General features: G+C 43.5%; 1 protein-coding gene across 1 annotated transcript in view; it reads left to right on the top strand.

Annotated features, from left to right (window-relative positions):
- LOC124545982 (ubiquitin carboxyl-terminal hydrolase 8) overlaps positions 1 to 20572 on the top strand; it is a 226904-nt gene that overhangs the window by 46628 nt on the left and 159704 nt on the right. The window contains exon 3 of the mRNA XM_047124950.1: positions 17644 to 17786. Coding sequence (XP_046980906.1) covers positions 17644 to 17786 — 143 coding nt within the window. The remainder of the gene's footprint in view (positions 1 to 17643; positions 17787 to 20572) is intronic.

The following is a 20572-nucleotide window of genomic DNA, read 5'->3' as shown; positions in this document are numbered from 1 at the left end:
TTGATCTTATCGTCGTAATAATTGTTCGATGCTTGAATAAGCTCATCATAGCTAACTAGTTGTGGTCTTGTTGTAGGGAATAACTTTACACAAATGCAGTTAATGGAGATACCAACAATGAACAGAAAGAAAGAGCACTTCACGGTATATTGAATTTGGTGAGCAGCCAAGTGTGTTTCAAATTGTGGCAAATATTCTGACTAATCTTCCTTTTTTCTTCAATTTGTCGAAATGGAGGCAGCAATGGAGGTTGTGTTGCTTGTGGCAGTGCTGTGGGTAGTGACGATCTGATTCCGTATCTTAGTTGCTGCCATCTGTGTTTGGATGAACCCCTTCACGAGTGTAAACTGGTTCATTGACTGCATCCGTAACTGAAGATACTGGTTTAGACTGAGTAGTGGTGCCCCAGGCATTTACATTTGTCGTACTGCTAATTGTAAGGCAGGCAAATGAGAGATTTGGATTGGTGGGTTTGACAGAAAATTTCCACAAGCACCAAAGTTACCGAACAAGCATTCAAGGAATAGCAAAGTAACACAACATATGATGCAGCACAGTGAGTTCAGAATCCTCGTCGCCAGATGATGTGTGCGGATATTCTGGGTAGAATGGGTCACACACGTCGTATTAAGTTTAGGTGCTTCGAGATAGCTGGAGGAACTGTGACAGTGCAAACACATTAGTGACACACAAATGTACACTTTATTGTGCTGCGATACTTAAGTTGTACAGCAACTCATTGGATGTGCTTCCGGACAGATAAAATTAGCAGAGGCCTGTTAAGGTGTGCAGTTTGGATACAGTGTCAACAAGACTGTTCCACCACATTATCAATCACTGTAGTAAACACTTGTCCCTAAGCAAAGGCTATAGGTGACTCCACTTGTAGACTAAGTCTCGCAGGCTGTTCTGCACTACAAGCTGTAGCTGCAAACTGCAACCCTGGAACTTCGTACTAGAACTGTCATATGCCAACACCATGGGAACGGGGCACCTGGTGGTGCCTCACCTTGGCTTGTGTGTACTGCGTTACTGGCTGTACACTGAGACCGCTTCTTGGGTTGTCCTCCATGTCAAACATGCTGCTGCCTGTGGCCACCTCTTATCACAATGTGGAAGTCCATCTCATTGGTGGTGGTGTGAAGATTCCTAATTGGACTGCGCTTGTGGTTAGTGGCAAATTTCAAAGTGCCACCCACGGCACCAGTTGGGAAATGTCTGAGTGCCAGTGCCGATTGCATCCATTGGCAAGGACGCAACAGACTGTAAGCTGAACAACTTGGGAGCGGGGCACCTGGTGCCGCCTCTCCTTGGCTTGTGTGTACTGCGTTACTGGCTGTACACTGAGACCGCTTCTTGGGTTGTCCTCCATGTCACTGTTGGGATTTCTGCCTTCTGACCATCACAACAACGAGTGGACTGAATCACTAAAACGCTGTCTCATCACTGCCTCGGGTGTGACACAGGTTCTCACCAACACACTCGACCATTCTGAACCCTCATAGGTGGTCACATCTGGTGGTCCTCTATGATACTAAGAGTCTAACTCCACTTACAAGTCATGTACCACACTTTAATTGCATTGTCTTTTTTTTTTTTTTTTTTTTTTTAAAAAAAAGCTAGTGTAGGCTGCCATGAATGCTGTACGGCAGTTTACTCAAATCATTCTGCTGCTGAAGTTCATCTTCAGTTATAAACTGGTTTATGATAGCAGTTTTCATGATAGTGGAATGCTGTAGTGCAAAGGCTGCACTCGTACATGGGCCGGTGACTTGCTCAGTAAAGTGCAGTTACCCAGACTAAATCTCAGGGCACCATTCAGACTAAGAATACTAGATAAAATTGAAACTTCCTGGCAGGTTAAAACTGTGTGCCCAACCGAGACTCGAATTCGGGACCTTTGCCTTTCGCGGGCAAGTGCTCTACCATCTGAGCTACCGAAGCACGACTCATGCCCGATACTCACAGCTTTACTTCTGCCAGTATCTCATCTCCGACAGGAATGTGGGATCCTTGAGCTTGTTCTGGCCACAGACAGGAGGAGCTGTGTGTGGTGCACAGTGATGAGGAGGACTAGATTTGTGGGGTTGGATAGAACAGAGGGGGAGGGTAGGAGGAAGAAGAAGAAGAAGAAGAAGACTGTAGCAAGAAGCGTGTGAGTGCAGGATGAATGAAGATAGGGCCGAGGAGTAGATGGGGATGAGTATGGGTCAGAGGTTTGCAGAGATCGAGGCCAAGAGAACTACGGGATTGAAGGGCATTTCCCATCTATGTAATTCATAGTAGATTATCCAGATAGCATGGGTTCTGAAGCAGCCATTGAGATTGACCATGTTGTGCTCAGCAGCATGTTCTGACAGCAGATGGTCAACTCTGCTCTTGGCCTCTGTCTGGCAGTGGGCATTCATTTGGGTGGACAGCTGGTTGGTGGTCATGCCATATAAAATCCTGCTTTTTCCTGGTCTTATTTCATTTCTTAATAGGTTCAGCATGTTAATCTGGACTTGCCAATGTTAATGGTAAATGGCTGGCAGATGCCCTTCCAGCTGCCACCCTTCCCGTATCCCTCCTTCCCCCTGGGACAGAACTTGTGTACCCTATCTGTCTATGTATAGTGTTAACCTATGTGGAAGCATGAGAACATTTCTGAAATGTTTGAGAATTGTGTAACTGAGATGGGATATGGGTACACACCAGATCGACACACCAGCCCTTTTTCTATCCAGGGCTGCCATGCCTCCCCAAATCCTGAAGTAATATACTGCATATGTGGCTATAAGAGCAGGTCTTGTTTTGTTTATATGCCTGTTGGTAACTCAGCATCTCAACTGTTCTATGAGATATTACCATTACTCCACATTATTTGTAATCATTAACTGCAGTTCGTAACCAAGTATTATAATATTTGAGTAAAATTTCTGTCATACTCTTGTCGTTTAACAAAGTTGTCTTGTGATGTATTAATGAATGCTATGTTCATTGTCATTGATGTTCTATCCATCAGCCTTAAGACAGTTGAAACGTATGGAATTCGTCAAAATGTTGTACAGAAGCAAAGCAGTTGCTGACAGGATACTTTATAATGCTTTGGGTCATATATCGTTAATCAAATTAGTGTGGTTGCATGTAGTTAGTGTTAAAGCCATTTTCAAATTTAAAAACCTGAGTTGTCATTTTATTGGAAATCGTTTAAAATTTATATCAATGAAAATATTAAATTTATCCTAGCACAGGATATTAACAAAATGTTAACTGTTCTACAGAAGTGAAATATTTTTGTCCTCAATAGGATTTATTTACAGTAAATATTTGATACGAGTTACAAGTTTTCACAATATTTATACATTAGCAACAGACCATTTATCTAATGAGAAAGAAGAAGAGTACCCGGAGTGGAACAGCAAAATAGTCAACACAAACTGAAAATTTATTCTGAATTACACTTCACCGTAAAGAGAAAGGGAAGACAGATCATAGCTAAAATGAACAATACGTAGAGATAGTGGCTCAAAATATGGGATTATCAAAAAGAGAATACATTACAATTCCTAATATAGTGTAGGAAAACTGCCGACATTCAAAACAGCTTCCAGTCATCTCAGAATGGATAAATACAGGTCCTGTATGGTTTTCAAGGGAATCTTATACCATTCTTCTGTGAAGTAGTGGTAAGTTCAGGTAAACATATTGGAGGCCGATAGCAATCGTGCACCTTTCTCTGCAAAGTAGATCACGGTGGCTCGATAATATTTAGATCTGGTTACTGTGGTGGTCATGAGAGATGCGGCAATTCATCCTTGTGCTCAGAAAACCAGTTCTGGATGATGTAAGCTGTGTGAACAGGGCCCTGTCATTTCAGAACACAGCGTCAATTGAGAGCTAACATTGTACCACGTGATAGACCTGATCAGCCAAAATGGTCACATAATCCTTGTAGAGTAACCATGGGGCTTGTGGAATACAGTGAAATGGCAGCCCAAATCATCATCAAACTCCTCAGTATGTACTCATGGGACATAAACTCAGCCAGAAATTGGAAACAGTGTGAATCAAGACTCATCTGACCAAATGACGTTCTTCCTTTGCTCTATAGTCCATGTTTTATGGCTTCAGCACCCCATTTCTTGCTACGAGCATTTGCATACCTCATATGTGATTTTGGAATTCCAGCTCACCCTGAGATTCACTCCTTATGAAGCTTCCTTCGTGTTGTTTTGATGCTGCCAGAGCTCACGAGTGCAACACTCAGTTCTCCTGCTGTAATCCTCTTATTTGTTGTCACAGTCCTTTTTAGTCATTGTCAACCATGATCACTCAACATACACTTTCGTTGTGTTGTTACTTAGTGGATGATGATTTACTGCATTCCCTGTATTTGGTATAAATCTTTGATACGATGCCTCTTGAAACACCAAACACTTCATCTACCGTGGTTATGCAAGCACGGTGACATATGAGCTCCAACAATTTTCCCATGTTCGAATTCACTTAACTCTAATATAATGCTCTGACAGCTACATGGAACCCTGTTCTGAACGTGACTGACATGTGCAGAATATCAAGGACATTGCATAGGTGTCATATGTGGTCAGATACAACAGTGCAACCTGCGGTCTTGGCTGGCATCTGTATTTATGTTCAAGCAAGCACTTGTTGTGCTATAAATGCTGTCGTGCACAGTGCTATAAAGACAGACTATGTCCTTCATATACATGCATATGTTGATTACTAATATTAGTTTGGAGGAGTTTTGTCCAACCCCTGTATCTGTTAATGGTACTTTGAATTTTTTTCCTTTGTATTGTGTTCAGAATTTCGAGTGATCCTCCCTCCACTTCCTCCAACAATCTAAATACTTGCCCTTTCTGTCTTCTGTCTTTTCCTTTTTGATGCCCATATTCATCTTCTCTGTCCCTATGATTGCTAGCTTGGATATGTTTCTCTTCAGTTTTACATTAGTTTCAAACAATGAAAAATCCAGGATGGAAAGCAACTATGGAAAGGATAGATTGTTCCTCACCACATAGATGATGAAGTTTTTGGAACATTGTCCATAGGAAAACAGTGATTGCTGAAATTATATTAAAATTATTTCAGTAAAACAGTCTAGATCACATGTAAGTTGTGTATATTGTTGCGGCCACGTGTAGTAAGCATTGCTTCACGCAGTGGAGAATGGCAAAACAGAGGCACACCGGCGACTGAGGCGTTGCGAAGTAGGAAGGAACAGATAGCCTTGCTGACAGCAGCAGTTTATCAACAGACTGACACAAGGACGCATACAGACCGAGTGCCGAGCAAAGCCTGGAGAGTGCTGAGTATGGGGAAGTGAGGTCAGCTCGCTAAGTTATGCTGCAATATACTGCGGGAGTAATAACAAAAAGCTACCACCGAGCGTAAAAAAGTCCTCCTGCCGGATATAAATAGTGGAGTGCAGGCAGCAACAGATAGAAGCCATTAGGAAGCAGTTTGGATCTGAGGACAGACGTGGTCTGTGTGCGAATGTTCAATCTTCGTAGGTGACGATTCTGGAAGTCTGTTCCAGCTCGCAGAAGTCATCCGTTCGCCACCAGATGTCAACTTCAGCTCTGGAGGTCGGCCCGAGTTCGGTCGGCACCATGGCCGACTAACTACAGCGAGAACTTCCAGCAGGACCGGCCACAGTGCGGTTTTGGTCACAGGCGCCGCCAGTGACTGACGCCCGGACTTCACGGCAACCTGGCCTCACGGTGCGTGGTCCGTCCATGACAGGACCTCGCGGACATCGCGACTGATGGCTTCCCAGCTGCCGGTGCAGCAGGCGTCGGCAGCTGATTTCACGGTGACGCAGCTCCGAGGGCATGCCATACTGGGGCACCGAGCGGCGACGAGTTCATCTCAACCAAAGGGCATCCTGGCTTCAGCGGAGCACTGCTGGCCTGAGGCTCCCAAGTGCGATTAGTGGCGCACGTTGCGCGCATTGTCGGAGAGTCTACACAGCAGCAGCCAGGCGGAGGGATCCGCATGGCTGGGCAGCAACGACGGGGTAGAAATTGTAAAAAAAGTTCAATATATAATTGTAAAACTCCACACCGTCTCAGTCTTTGGCGCAGCCACTGTGTCTGCTGCTAACAAGCAGTGCAGAAGTTATAACAAGTGGTGTCAGGCGCACCCACGCCATGACTTTGACGAGCACTGTGCGGAGCAACCGAGAAACACCGAATAGGGTGAGTCCAGAAACTGCCTTCTCTCTATGTTTTCTGTGTAGCTAGACATGTCGAGGGTAACGTTACGGGATGTGAGAGTGTCATTTGAAAGGCCTAACAGCCCTGTAGACATATCACAGTTTTGTGGGAATGATAGTCACATTAACTTAGTACCATCTAAAAGCGTAGTGTGTGGATTAACAGGTCACTTTGCTCCTTGCGATAAATTTGTACCAAGCACTTGTGATGTGTGTGGCTTCTAAGGTCATGTAACGGGACAGTGTGGTAAGTCTAGATGGCTTGCCATTAGACATGCTAGGAATTAACTTGCTTCTGGGTAATACAATTTTATTTTTGTGAGGCGAGGTATACCACACGGAAAATGCCAGACACACATGCAACCAGGACAAGTGACGCTGTAGTCGCATTGACAGAACAAGTTAAGAAACTGATTGAAGAAAATAAGTTGCAAAAGCAGCACATGCAGAGGATGGAGCAACAATTGTTGCAAAATACTCAATCAGGCTCGGGAAGCGATATTGTAGAATGCAAGGGTACTGTCTTTTCCGGTGTGGCAGATTGTTCAGCGGCTAATTTGATAGCTTCCTTCTCGGGTAAAACATCAGAGGATGTGAATGTTTTCATTGGTTACGTACGTAGTACAACTAGACTGTGTGGCTGGTCAGATGAAATGTGTTTGCAAATGGCGATTTTACGGTTAGTAGGTGACGCAAAGACTTATGTGGCATACCACGAAGGGTTAAAGGATACTACTACGTTCACAGAGTTGGCTGAGGGGTTATTGCTAAGGTTAAGGAAACAAAACAGTGCCAGATTTTTTAGAGAAAAATTGGGGAGGATGATGCAAAAAATGGGTGAAACGGTAGAAGAATTTTCAGACAGAATTAGGAGAACAAATGGGCACACGTATGAGTTAACGCAAGATGCAAGTGCAAATGAAGTTCTATTGAAAGAAGCAGAGAATAGAGCTTTAGACGCATTTTTGCGAGGAGTCTCACCAGATTTTTGACGCCGGATACGGATGGAAAGTCCAAGTGACTTAGCAGCAGCATTGCGCGTAGTTACACATTTGGAGGAAGTGGATAGCGCCACTAGAAGTCACAATGACAAGAAATTTTTTTTGTCTTCCAAAGAGTGTTACCGTTGTAGGAAGCAAGGTCATTTTAAGGGACAATGTCGGGAACCACAGTGTTTCAGTTGTCAGAAAATAGGGCATAAGGCACGGCAGTGTAAAGCCAAGAAACGGGTTAATGATACAGCAGGTAAAAAACTGTTAAATGAAAAAGGGAGTGTTCCTGCCGTTGGGAAGCATTCCCAGTAAAAAGAGGTACTCAGAGAGTGCACGAAGAGGCGGATTGTAGTTTGATGGTTTGGATAAAAGATAAGTCTCGAAGAGTTTTTGTGGGTACTGGAGCGCATGTATCAGTTGTCAGTGTGGACCTCGTGGGCAGGAAAGGATTGGAAGTTCCGAGATACAGACTGCGCGCAGTAGGTGATAAAAAATTAGATGCACTAGGGGCAGCACAGCTAAAGTTTAAGATAGGGAACGTGTGGTTCCGGGAGCAAATGGAGGTGTTGTCAACTGTGGGACAGGGATTTTCAGCGATACTTGAGTTGGGCTTTCTGATTAAACATCACATCAAAATTGACCTTTCGCAACATACGCTGGAACTCGATGGGAACTTGTTCTCAATGGGTACAGCCGTTGCAAATGTTTCAGAGTTCAAGGTGCGCCGATAGCTAAGTTGATACCAACTAAACTGCATACAAGTGCATTAAAGGTGATTTCATATGACAAAGTACGAACAGGTACACAGAAGTTGATCTGGGTATCAGTGGATGTCGATGTGCCACAGCAGGGGTTATTCTTGGTAGAGCCACTACCGAGTAATGAGGTTTTCGACGAAAAGCATTGCTTTATTCGTAGGAGTGTATCATGGGTAACAGACATAAACGGGCAGTTTATGGTTCCGGTGAGTTTAGATAACTTCGGGCAGGATGATGTTGATCTGCCGAAGGGATTAGTAATAGCCACAGTAGAGTTAATGGATGAAGAAGACATCGATAGTTCGAGGCTAGACTATGATGTAAAGCAAACCGTCAGCACGTCTGCACTTCGTGACAAGGTAACTCATTTGAGAGGAAATGATCGTTCGGGTATGGAAGCATTATTACAAAAGTATAAAACATTGTCTGAAGCACAGGGTACGTTACCTGCTACACCGATAACACAGCATCGTATTCCGACAGGGAATCACACTCCGGTGTATTCTTAGCCATACAGACTACCGAAACAATTACAACCAGTAGTAGAGCAATTAATAGAGCAACAACTGGAAGATGGGATAATCCAGCACAGTAATAGTCCTTGGTCTAGTAGTGTGGTCCTAGTTCCGAAGAAGACACTGGACGGGTCGAAAAAATTTCGCTTTTGTTGCGATTACAGACATTTGAATGAACGGACAGTGGCGGATGTATATCCGATTCCGAATATCACAGAAACGTTAGACAACCTAGGGCAGTGTAAATTTTTCTCCACTATGGATTTGCGAAGCGGTTATCACCAGATTGAAGTATTATAAAAGAATGCCGTTTGGACTAAAAAACACTCCAGCAACATTTCAGAGGTTGTTGGATGGAGTCCTTCATGGGTTGAAACCGAAAAAATGCATGGTGTATCTGGATGACATTATAGTTTTTTCAAGAGATATAGAGCAGCATGTGGAATGGTTAGAGGTGGTGTTTAAAAGATTAGAGGCAGCATGGCTAACATTAAGTTTGGACAAATGCCATTTTGTGCAAGCACAAGTAAATTATCCCGGGGAATGTTATCAGTCAGGGTGGGGTACGAACAGATCCTCATCTCACTTCTGCAGTACGAGACTTTCCGGTTCTGCAAATGGTTAAACAACTGCAATCGTACATTGGTCTTGTGAGCTATTATCGAAAATTCATACAGGGGTTCGCAGAAATAGCGAGGCCACTTACTAAGTTGCTAAGAAAAGGTGTTACCTTCCAGTGGACGTCAGAATGCGAGAGAGCATTTGAAGAGTTTAAACGGATAGTGACATCAGATCCAGTATTGAAGTTTGCAGACTTTTAGAAGGAGTTTATACTGCAATGTGATGCATTTAATCTTACTCATGGGGTTGTACTTGGGCAAGAAATTGATGGCAAAGAACATCTGATTGTGTTCGTGTCTCGTCAACTTAACAAGGCGGAACAAAATTACTCCATGACAGAGAAGGAATTGTTAGCGGTAATATACGGGATTTCATACTTTCAATTTTATCTGTACGGTAGAAGTTTTGAGGTTGTGATGGATCATTCAGCGCTGAAATGGTTATTAGGTCTGAAAGACCCAGCGAGTAGGCTAGTGAGATGGGTGCTGAAACTCAGTGAGTTCGATTATGAGGTAATACACAAGCCAGGTGTGAAACATGCCAATGCTGACACATTGAGCAGGAAAGTGGCAGTATTACAAGTAACAGGGGTGACGGAAGAGGAATGGAAAAGGGCACAAGCCATGGATAGTGATTGCGAATCGTTCAGAAAGCAACCGCAGTTCTTAGTACAGGATGGGTTACTTTGCAGGTCGACGAAATGCGGCCCGCGCGTCGTCGTACCAGCAGCATTAAGATCTGAAGTTTTTCAACAGGTGCATGACCATTTTCTTCCAGGACATGGTGGGAGAAGAGCTACGGATATGCGGATAGCAGAGAAGTTTTGGTGGAGAACATGACGTCAAGACGTGGACGAGTATGTCAGGAATTGTGTGCCATGCGCACGGCGTGCGAACTTGTGCCATCAAAAGATTCAGCTTCAAAGATTACCAGAGGCAGACAGACATTTCCAACAAATCTGAATTGATGTATTAGGCCCATTTAATAGGAGTGCAGCAGGGAATAAGTGTGTGTTAACAGTGATTGACCACTTTTGTAGGTAATTAGACATGGTCGCATTACCAGATCAGATAGCAAGTACGGTGGCACAAGCTTTAGTTAATAATTGGCTACTCAGATATGGGATACCTCAGTCCTTAATCTCAGATCAAGGTACTAATTTCACGTCTGATCTGATGAAGCAACTGTGTAAGTCACTGAAGGTAAAGAAACTACGGACTAGTCCATTCCATCCGCAAGCAAATGGACGAACAGAGAGAGTTCATCGCATGATCGCTAAGAAGTTGAGTCACTACATAAATTGTCAACACACTGACTGGGATGTCTACTTGTAATTTGTAACCAGTGCATATAATAGCAAGGTACGTACGTCGACAGGATTGTCGCCGTACGAAGTGGTGTATGGGCGGAAGATGCCATCACCTTTTGACACGCTTTGTCCAAGGCCGAGAGCAGAGGGCGAGCATGTAAGGCAATTTGCGAAAACCATTATGGAACTATGGCAGAGAGTTGTACGAGCTAACACGAAAGCATTGGAACGACAAGAACGGTACAACGAGGAAGTTGCCAAGTACAGAGTAGGCCAATGGGTGCTACTAGCTAATCCGTATGTTCCAAAAGAGAGAACCAAGAAGTTCACAAACAAGTTCCAGGGACTGTACCAGGTAGTGGAAATGACATCACCTGTCAGTATAAAATTACAATTGCCTACCAAGATAACGGTGGTTCACGTTAGTAGAGTTAAGCCGTTGCAGGGGTAGTAGATCCGTGTATATGTACTACTTCTTCTGGCAGAAAGTGAAAAGAAGCGCCAGAAGCAGACAGTAAACTGGGTATTAAGTATAAGTTGCGTTCAAGGGATGTGTAGTTAGCAGTAATTATCATGTGTGTATTATTTTTGTGCACGGACTAGGGTTATTTTATTGGTATTAAGGGGTAGTGATGGGAGTTTTTTCCTTCTCTCTCCATTCTGTAGGTGACGCAGGATGGGGTTCAAGTGGGTAGTATGGGGCGTAGTCCTCAGGCAGCTGACACAAGCTGGCCAGGTACAGGATATGCCGTTGCGAAGTGGGGTGTTGTTCGGGAAACAAGCGGATGTGGTCCTCACGAGTCACGAATGGACGCTTCGACTGGCACTCAGCATCCTGCAGGCAAGGAGCGAGATGCGGCAGCTACAGGAGGTGTTATCGAGTGTGGAAACGCTTGCATCTAAGAACGGAATATTACGGGACATGCAAGAAGAGTACGAGGCTTTGGATAGGTCATGTAAGGAGATAAGGGAACAACTGCGCCAAGTCGTGAGCACGACTCTAGGAAGGAGAAAGAGAGTAAAGAGGGGGTTGGTTGAATGCAGGTGGGAAGTTACTGAAAACAATTTTTGGAACAGCAGATAGAGACAATATTGAAGGTTTGAACAATTCTTTAACAGTTATTCGCGACAGGGAGGAAAGCATAGGGAAGTTAGTGGATATACCACAAGAGAGATACGGGGATTAGGTACAGAGTTGTTGAATGTGACACGCGTGGTGCGTGGGATGGCTACAGAGTTATGAGCATATATAGAACAAACACAGAAATGATTGAATACGGATCTGGAACAGGTACAAGTGCGATTGGATATATAAGGAAGCTGGAAATGGCTAAATTGCTGCAGGAACTGGTTAACAGCATTGGTGATGCATCAGTGAGGATGGATGAATGGCAAGAGGCAGTACATCACGCATTGCACGGGCAGGTGAGTGTGACATTGATGTCACCAGAAAAATTCAGACGAGTCTGAAGCAGGCAGAGGGAGAGTTTCCGGAAGGGGTAGAGCACGTAGTGCCGATAATTGAAGCGAGTTTGTCACTTTTTTTATCATATGTCTAGGATTAAGGTAACAACGGCTCTAGTTAAGATGTATATAGAGATTAGATTTACAGTAACTAGTGTGGGGAGACAGTATCACTGTTACACAGTGCATCCTTATCTGGTCAGATGGGAGCGCATGGGGAAGGGCATACAGTTCAGGACACAGGAGGTTTTATTAATTTCTGAGGAGGGGGATAGTCGTGCTACTGTGTCGAGTTTAGAGTTGAGTAGATGTCTAATGGAGTCAGTTTCCATTTTTCCATCACGGGTTGTTTTCACGGGCAAGAGGTCGTGTCAGATCCAGTTATTTAGGGCAGAAGCAGAAGCTTCAGAGTGTCGGAGAATAATAGTGAAGCCTACACCTCATTTTCAGCAGGTTGGGAGGCATTGGTTGTATTCAGTATTCGCTACAGAGATGATATCAGCCAAGTGTTATGACACTGGGAATTGGACAGCAACCATGGAGATGGATTATCGGACAGTAGTTTGCTAATCAACAGGACAAATTGTGAAATAGTAGGGGATCGTTTCAGCTTCTCAGCGACAGTCACGGGAGTCACCAAGGTTACAGATACTAATCTGATGTTGTACTGGCCAGATGCATCATTCAGCATCACTCCAGGAGAAAATTTGACGTATATTAACAACACCATGGATGCTACACTATTGCAAACGATAGATAAACTAGTAGATTCGGAGAAAGGTCAAATTTCAATGCAGCAATTACTAAGGCATGTGGAAGAGTACGGTACCAGGGGGAATCGTAGAATAGTGACCATTGGTATTTCAACCAGTGCTATTACCGTGTTGATTGTACTTATTGGTGTGGTGTATGTCTTATTAAAATGGAGGATTCAGCGTGTTAATCCAAGACCACTCCATGAGATTCCTGTAGAATGGATTACCAGTAGGGCGTGAGTCAGGGCAACCTGGATGTGTATAGGGAAGAAGTAGAATATAGGATAGAACTAGAGTTAACGTATTGGGTAAATTTGGGGACGAATTTAATTTTTAGGAGGAGGCAGTGTTGTGACCACATGTAGTAAGCGTTGCTTCGCAGAGTGGAGAATGGCAAAACAGAGGCACGCCAGCGACCGAGGCGTTGCAAAGTAGGCAGGCACAGATAGCCTTGCTGACAGCAGCAGTCTATCAACAGACTGATACAAGGACGCACACAGACCGAGCGCCGAGCGAAGCCTGGAGAGTGCTGAGTAAGGGGAAGTGAGGCCAGTGCGCTAAGTTACGCTGCAATATACTGCGGGAGTAATAACAAAAAGCTACCACCGAGGGTAAAAAACGTCCTCCTGCCGGATATAAATAGTGGAGTGCAGGCAGCAACAGACAGAAGCCATTAGGAAGCAGTACGGATCTGAGGACGGATGTGGTCCGTGTCCGAATTTTCAATCTTCGTAGGTGATGATTCTGGAAGTCTGTTCCAGCTCACAGGAGTCATCCGTTCGCTGCCAGATGTCAACTTCAGCGCTGGAGGTCGGCCCGAGTTCTGTCGGCACCATGGCTGACTAACAACAGCGAGAACTTCCAGCAGGACCAGCCACAGCGCGGTCTTGGTCACAGGCACCGCCGGGGACTGACACCTGGACTTCACGGCAACCCGGCCCCACGGCGCGTGGTCCGTCCATGACGGGACCTCGCGGACATCGCGACTGACGGCTTCCCAGCCGCCGGTGCAGCAGGCATCGGCAGCTGACCTCACAGAGACACAGTTCCGTGGGCGTGCCGTACTGGGGCACCGAGTGACGACGAGTTCATCTCAACCACAGGGCATCCTGGCTTCAGCAGAGCACTGGTGGCCTGAGGCTCCCGAGTGCGATCCGCGGCGCACGTTACGCGCATTGTCGGAGAGTCTACACAGCAGCAGCCAGGCGGAGGGATCCACAGGGCTGGGCAGCGACAACGGGGGAGAAATTGTAAAGAAAGTTCAATAAATAATTGTAAAACTCCACGCCGTCTCAGTCTTTGGTGCAGCCATTGTGTCTGCTGCTAACAAGTGGTGCAGAAGTTGTAAGAATATTTTGTTTCATGACTTGTTTCGGTCTTTTATCAAACTGTCATCAGACGATTTTTTACTCTGTACACAAGATTATTACATATTGGAAGTGGTTGAGGAATGAATAATGACTCTGTAAACAAGAGTATTGCATATTGTAAGTGGTTGAGGAGTGAATACAATCTTAGAACTAAAATAACATAAAATAAATTGATGGTATTCCTTTCGTCACAGTAGGGGCTGTTGGCATGGAGCAGGCAGTTCTGGAGGCGTGTGGAACACTGCTGGCAATGAGTAGTGCTCAGTTACATCTACATCTACATCTACATCCATACTCCACAAGCCACCTGACTGTGTGTGGCGGAGGGTACCTTGAGTACCTCTATCGGTTCTCCCTGCTATTCCAGTCTCGTATTGTTTGTGGAAAGAAGGATTGTCAGTATGCCTCTGTGTGGGCTCTAATTTCTCTGATTTTATCCTCATGGTCTCTTCGCGAGATATACATAGGAGGGAGCAATATACTGCTTCACTCCTCGGTGGAGATATGTTCTCGAAACTTCAAAAAAAGCCCGTACCGAGCTACTGAGCGTCTCTCCTGCAGAGTCTTCCACCAGAGTTGATCTATCATCTCCATAACACTTTTGCGATTACTAAATGATCCTGTAATGAAGTGCGCTGCTCTCCGTTGGATCTTCCATATCTCTTCCATCTACCCTATCTGGTACGGATCCCACACTACTGAGCAGTGTTCAAGCAGTGGGCGAACAAGCGTACTGTAACCTACTTCCTTTGTTTTCGGATTGCATTTCCTCAGGATTCTTCCAATGAATCTCAGTCTGGCACCTGCCTTACCGACGATCAACTTTATATGATCATTCCATTTTAAATCACTCCTAATGCGTACTCCCAGATAATTTATGGAATTAACTGCCTCCAGTTGCTGACCTGCTATATTGTAGCTAAATGGTAAGGGGTCTTTCTTTCTGTGTATTCACAGCACATTACACTTGTCTACATTGAGATTCAATTGCCATTCCCTGCACCATGTGTCAATTCGCTGCAGATCCTCCTGCATTTCAGTACAATTTTCCATTGTTACAACCTCTCGATATACCACAGTATCATCCGCAAAAAGCCTCAGTGAACTTCTGATGTCATCCACGAGGTTATTTATGTATATTGTGAATAGCAACGGTCCTACGACACTCCCCTGCGGCCATTGGTCACTGCACTGTGGGTCAACTTAGTTTTCGCTTACAATACGGGTGTTTGGATCTATAATATGTGAATGAGGTTCAGGTATGCCAGTCAAGGAAAAATAACTCTTTGTATTGTACGAAGTTACTCGTGATTTTATAGCGAAAGCTCTGCTCGTCGCCTCCTGCATAACGTCATCAATTGCCAGTCATATAGCTCCGTGACTGTAATCTGCAAGAGATATTTCTAAATGTATATTATTAAAAGTTGAGTTCATAGAAAAACATACAGGGATATTATGAACATACATAAAAGGTATGCACTATAAACTATTCCTAAATGGAGTAGAACATCTCACCCAATAACATAGAGGAGGCATTGAGTTGCAGACTGATACAATGACAAACAAGGCTATAAATATTCGGCTTTCAGACTAAGTCCTTCATCAGCTGTAGAAAATTTACACACATTCAAAAATGCCCAACTCCCCCACACATGTGCACAGTCCTTTATAGGTACTAAGGCCCAACCAGATCAGTGATGAACGCTTCGCAGGAGGTAATAATGTACAAATACATGCATATGTTTAGTTGATTATTAATATTAGTGTGGAGGAGTTTAGACAGAAACTTGTACTATACACACAAACACAGTTGACACTCAGCATGATGGCTGGTGGGTGTGACTGTGGAGGCATTTCCCATGTACAGTCATTCCCATTGGCCACTGCGTTGTGGATCAACTTAGTTTTCGCTTACAATACAGATGTTTGGATCTATAATATGTGAATGAGGTCCAGGTATGCCAATCAACGAAAAATAACTCTTTGTATTGTACGAAGAATGATGATGAATGTATCACGAACTGCAATGAAAGTAATTTACGTTTATTGTTATGTTATGTATGTGGGTAAAGTGTACTATGAAGGTGGTTTACACTGATCTCTTCCTCATTAACAATTGTAACTGTCTACGTTTCACTGAGAAATGTGTGTGATCCTATCAACAACACATGAGGAAGGTTACACCCCTAAGTAGATGTGATTTATTGTATTCTGGTTGGGGGAAGGTGGTGATAGACTGATATAATGTAAACTTTCATTCATGCAAGGTTTGTAAGCCTCAACTGTATTTATTTGGTGATATGAACGTAGGCAAGTCCATGTTAATTGAGAAACTTACTTTGTGGCAACAGTTTGCATGTAATCTCTCAGGTTTTCTCAGCAGAGTTGATAAATTGTGTGCATCTAGGTGCTCTGCTGAGTTGTTACTTCCATCTGTGCCCAATATTTTGATGACCGACCAGCTTTCTTCAGGTGCTACGAGTTTAGTGATTTTTTTGCATGTCATCCTCGGTCTCAATCTTAACCTCTTGACTGCGTCACCCAATCAGTTTCATGATCTTGAATACTCACTCCTTTGGAACACTGTTGGTAGCTGCTGTAATTCTTTGGCAATGCTCACCTTGTGTGAAAGTTGTCAAGCTCTGTGGATCAGAGTCTTTAGCACTGAATTTCTTTGTGGTTAATGGTACGTGGCATGTCTTACATGGAGCAGTCTATCAGGTCAGTTGAGGAGAGATGCAAGAGCATCAGTGACATGTTTGACTAAAACAATCAAGCAACTCCACTGTTGCTAAGCACTGCCTTGAATGTAATCATGAAATAATGTCAGAAAACATAATGAACTGGGACGGCAGTTTCGATTTAAATAACTTGGTGCGGCACTCATTTTATTAAAGTATTGCTGGCCACCACATCCACCAGAAGTGAAAAACGCTGAGAGAGTTTGTTTCATGGAATATCAGTGGGTGTGAGCTCTGAAAAACGAAAGAGCATCAAATGGCATAGTGGGTGTCAGCAGTCTTAATTCGACTATAAATAGCAGCACGAGACCAACCATAGTTCATAGCCTGATTGGAGTCCAGGCAATGAACACACACAACAGCAAAACTTGCAGCACCTGTAGAAGATGAGTGGGTCAGTCGTCAAAATAATGTACGTTGGAAACAACAATTCAGCAGACTACTTGGAAAAGTCACATTAATTTATATGTATGCCATATTGTAGTGAATTTAGTTTTGGAGGTCATGTTAGTCAGATATGCAAGGTTATCTTGTTTGATGAGTTGACCAGAACAAATGGAGACAGAATTCGTAATTACTGAAATGTAGTTAGGGCCGTTACCATGAATCTAAAGAGCAAACCCAGTTGAAATATTGTAGATTGTGGGCTTGTCACACAAGATATATACAGGCGATGAAGGCGTAGCCCATGGAGATGACAGTGGCCATGTGTGTACGAGTTGTGATTGTGTGCAAGCTGTCTACTTCTGATGAAGGACTTCTCCAAAAGCTGAATATTTTTAGCATTCTTTTTTGTTGTGGTTGTCTTATTCAAAGCCCCCTTTATCCTTTCCATATTGTTGTTTTAGTTTCAGGCATTCATAACTTTTTTAATGCTCTTTTCTTCTTTTAAAAGCTACAAGGCTCTACAAGACCAAGAAAAGCAACGTATTGTGCCAAAGGCTGAAGAAAAAGGCTCATCAGATGAATTACAGAAGGAAGTTCCAAAAATTAATGAGCCTAAAAAGAAGGAAGAACCATTTTATAATGGCTTACCAGGTGCCGTATGTTTTTCTGTCCATCCATCCCTTACCTTTCATGACCTTGAAAATGTTTTATTTATACAATATTTACATTTAATTATTAACAGTAAAACTGGTTGGACATTCCTTCTTGGAATATATATAATTTAAGGAGTAAAGGGAACAACTTACTGAAGAGCTCATAAGCACATAAACAGGACTGAGAATGTTTCTAGTGCCAGAACATGTCTTTCGAAGCTATAGAGTGCACGTGCACGCGCTCTCACTCGCGTGCGCGCCTGCACACACACACACACACACACACACACACACACACACACACACACACAAACAAACAAACAACCTGTATAACTATATTGTCACAGCTGACTACATTGTGCTTGATTTCAGTGCAAGAAACAATGTATTCACATGGTACAGTGTGTAGCCATGATGGTGTATGTGAACTACGAGGGTTGACTGAAAAGTAACTCTTCAACAGTTGGCAACATTGGTATGCGGCTGGTACTGGCTTGTTCCATAGCCTCTTCTCTACAGCTCCAGTTGACGAGAGGCCTTAGCACTGAATGGCTGCGTTGTTACAGAGTAAAGTATGGAAACCTGCGCAGATGGTCGATCAGTACGATTTAAGCAATGAGCAGCCATTGAATTCTTGACATCAGAAGGTCTCACCCCAAAGGAGATTCATCAGAGACTGAAAGCAGTTTATGGTGATTGTGTTGATGTGAGTAGTACTGTGCATCGTAGGGTGAGTAAGTCTAAAGATGTTGGGGGGGACATCTGACCTGCATGACAAACAAAGAGATAGACGTCCTGTGACAGCAACCACAGAGTTTCACAAGCAAAATGTTGACAGATTGATTCAGGATGATCGTCGTATCACATTATTGCTTTGCTTGGCTATCGGAAGATCTGTGCACGATGGGTACACCGGATGCTGACTCCTGAAGTGAAAGTGCACAGGCTTGAAATTTGCCAGGAACTCCTCTCGTGTTACGAGAATGAAGATGCCCAGTACTCACATCAATAAAATCACCATAAACTGCTTTCATTCTCTGATGAATCTCCTTTGGGGTGACACCTTCTGCTGTCAAGAATTCAATGACTGCACATTGCTTAAATCACATTGACCGACCGTACGCACAGGGTTCCATACATTACACTGTAATAACACAACCGTTCAATGCTAAGGCTTCCCACCAACTGGAGCTGTAGAGAAAAGGCTATGGAACAAGCCAGTACCTGCCACATACCAATGCTGCCAAATGTTGAAGAAGTACGAAGGTGGAGGCGTTACTTTTCAGTCAGCCCTCGTATATACCACTGAGGCTGAAAACATTCTCAGTTTTGTTTACATTCCTGTTGGTGCCTCAGCTCTCTAGTGAGTTGTTACATATACTCCTTAAATTTACATGAACTGTTATGCTGCCATCTTTAACTTGTCTCTGACCAAGTGTGTCCTTAGTCAAAACAGAATTATTTTTTTATCTCTCATAGTGATTGTCTTACAATCAGATGTTACCCAAAGCCCGTAGTTTTATGGTTAATAAGATATTTAATTAGTAAATGTCTTGCAGATGAATGAACAGGTGCTTAATTAAATACATAATTAAACTGCTGATGCCGATTATCAACTAATAGTTGTGAAAGTTACCTCAGTCTCAATTGAAACCGATGTCTCACATGTACCTGTCAGTAATACATAATCTCTCTATTCGAGTGCTGATAATATGACACATCACACAATACTGCAGAAGTAAGTCCATAAACATTTTATGAAGAATTCTGTGAAGCTATCCGCGAAGAAAAATTGAAATATTCTTTATAAACTGAAAATAGTGATGCAAATAGCCATCTGTGTAACCAAACTTAAAAATGTTAAGTTCCACTAATCACTTATTAACTGTGGAAATAACAGCTTCTGCATCATCATAGTGATGACCATTTAAGGCACATCTTAATCAAAAATATATGAGATGCTGTCAGTAAATAATGCAGTAAACAATGCAATATATTTTTTTTTTTCTCAGGCAATTTTAGTTTAACGACTTTCGATAGGGGGCAGCACCGTACACAGCCTTCACGAATGGCCTCTGTAACGGAGGTACATTCCGAGCAGAGAGCTGCCAGAAGGCAGAAAACCAGAGCATCTCAGATGCTCATAGGCGCTTGCAGAACGTCTCTGCAGACCTGGCAGTGAACAAACGCACATTGAGTCGTCGGGTGAGACGTCTTTCATCATTGCAACAAGGTTGCACAAACCTGTCTGATCTTTCGTATGCTGGCTGGCTGCGCAAAGTGACTCCTTCTGTGTCGGAATGTGCAAACAGTGTCATTTGAGGTGACTGACGGATCGCAGTCAAACACCTTGCTGCTCAACTGGACATCTCTGTCGGTTGTGCGATGCATTCGTCCACCATTTGGGGTATTTAGTGGTGTCTGACTGTTTCGTTCCTCACCACCTAACAGAAGACCATAAAGAGCAATAAAAGACTATATGTGTGGAGTTACTTGCATGCTACAAGGCTCATCGTGACAAGTTTTTGTCAAACATCGTCACAGGTAGTGAAACCTGGGTTAATAACTTGAAACCAGAAATGAAATGGAAATCTATGGAGTGCTGCCATGAAGTCTCACCTCAAAAGAAAAACTTGAAGTTTATTGTGCTACTCTCAGGAAATTGAAGAACTGACTTCAGCGTGGTCTTGTGGGACTCTGGAAGAGTTATTGTGTTTGATGTCCTCCCTAATGGTGCAACGATCATATCTGAAGTGTATTGTACTACTCTCAGGAAATTGAAGA

This window comes from Schistocerca americana, chromosome 1 (genome assembly GCF_021461395.2).
Source record: "Schistocerca americana isolate TAMUIC-IGC-003095 chromosome 1, iqSchAmer2.1, whole genome shotgun sequence".
NCBI lineage: Eukaryota > Metazoa > Arthropoda > Insecta > Orthoptera > Acrididae > Schistocerca > Schistocerca americana.
Note: the sequence above shows the minus strand (reverse complement) of the source record. Positions and strands in the feature narration are given on the sequence as shown.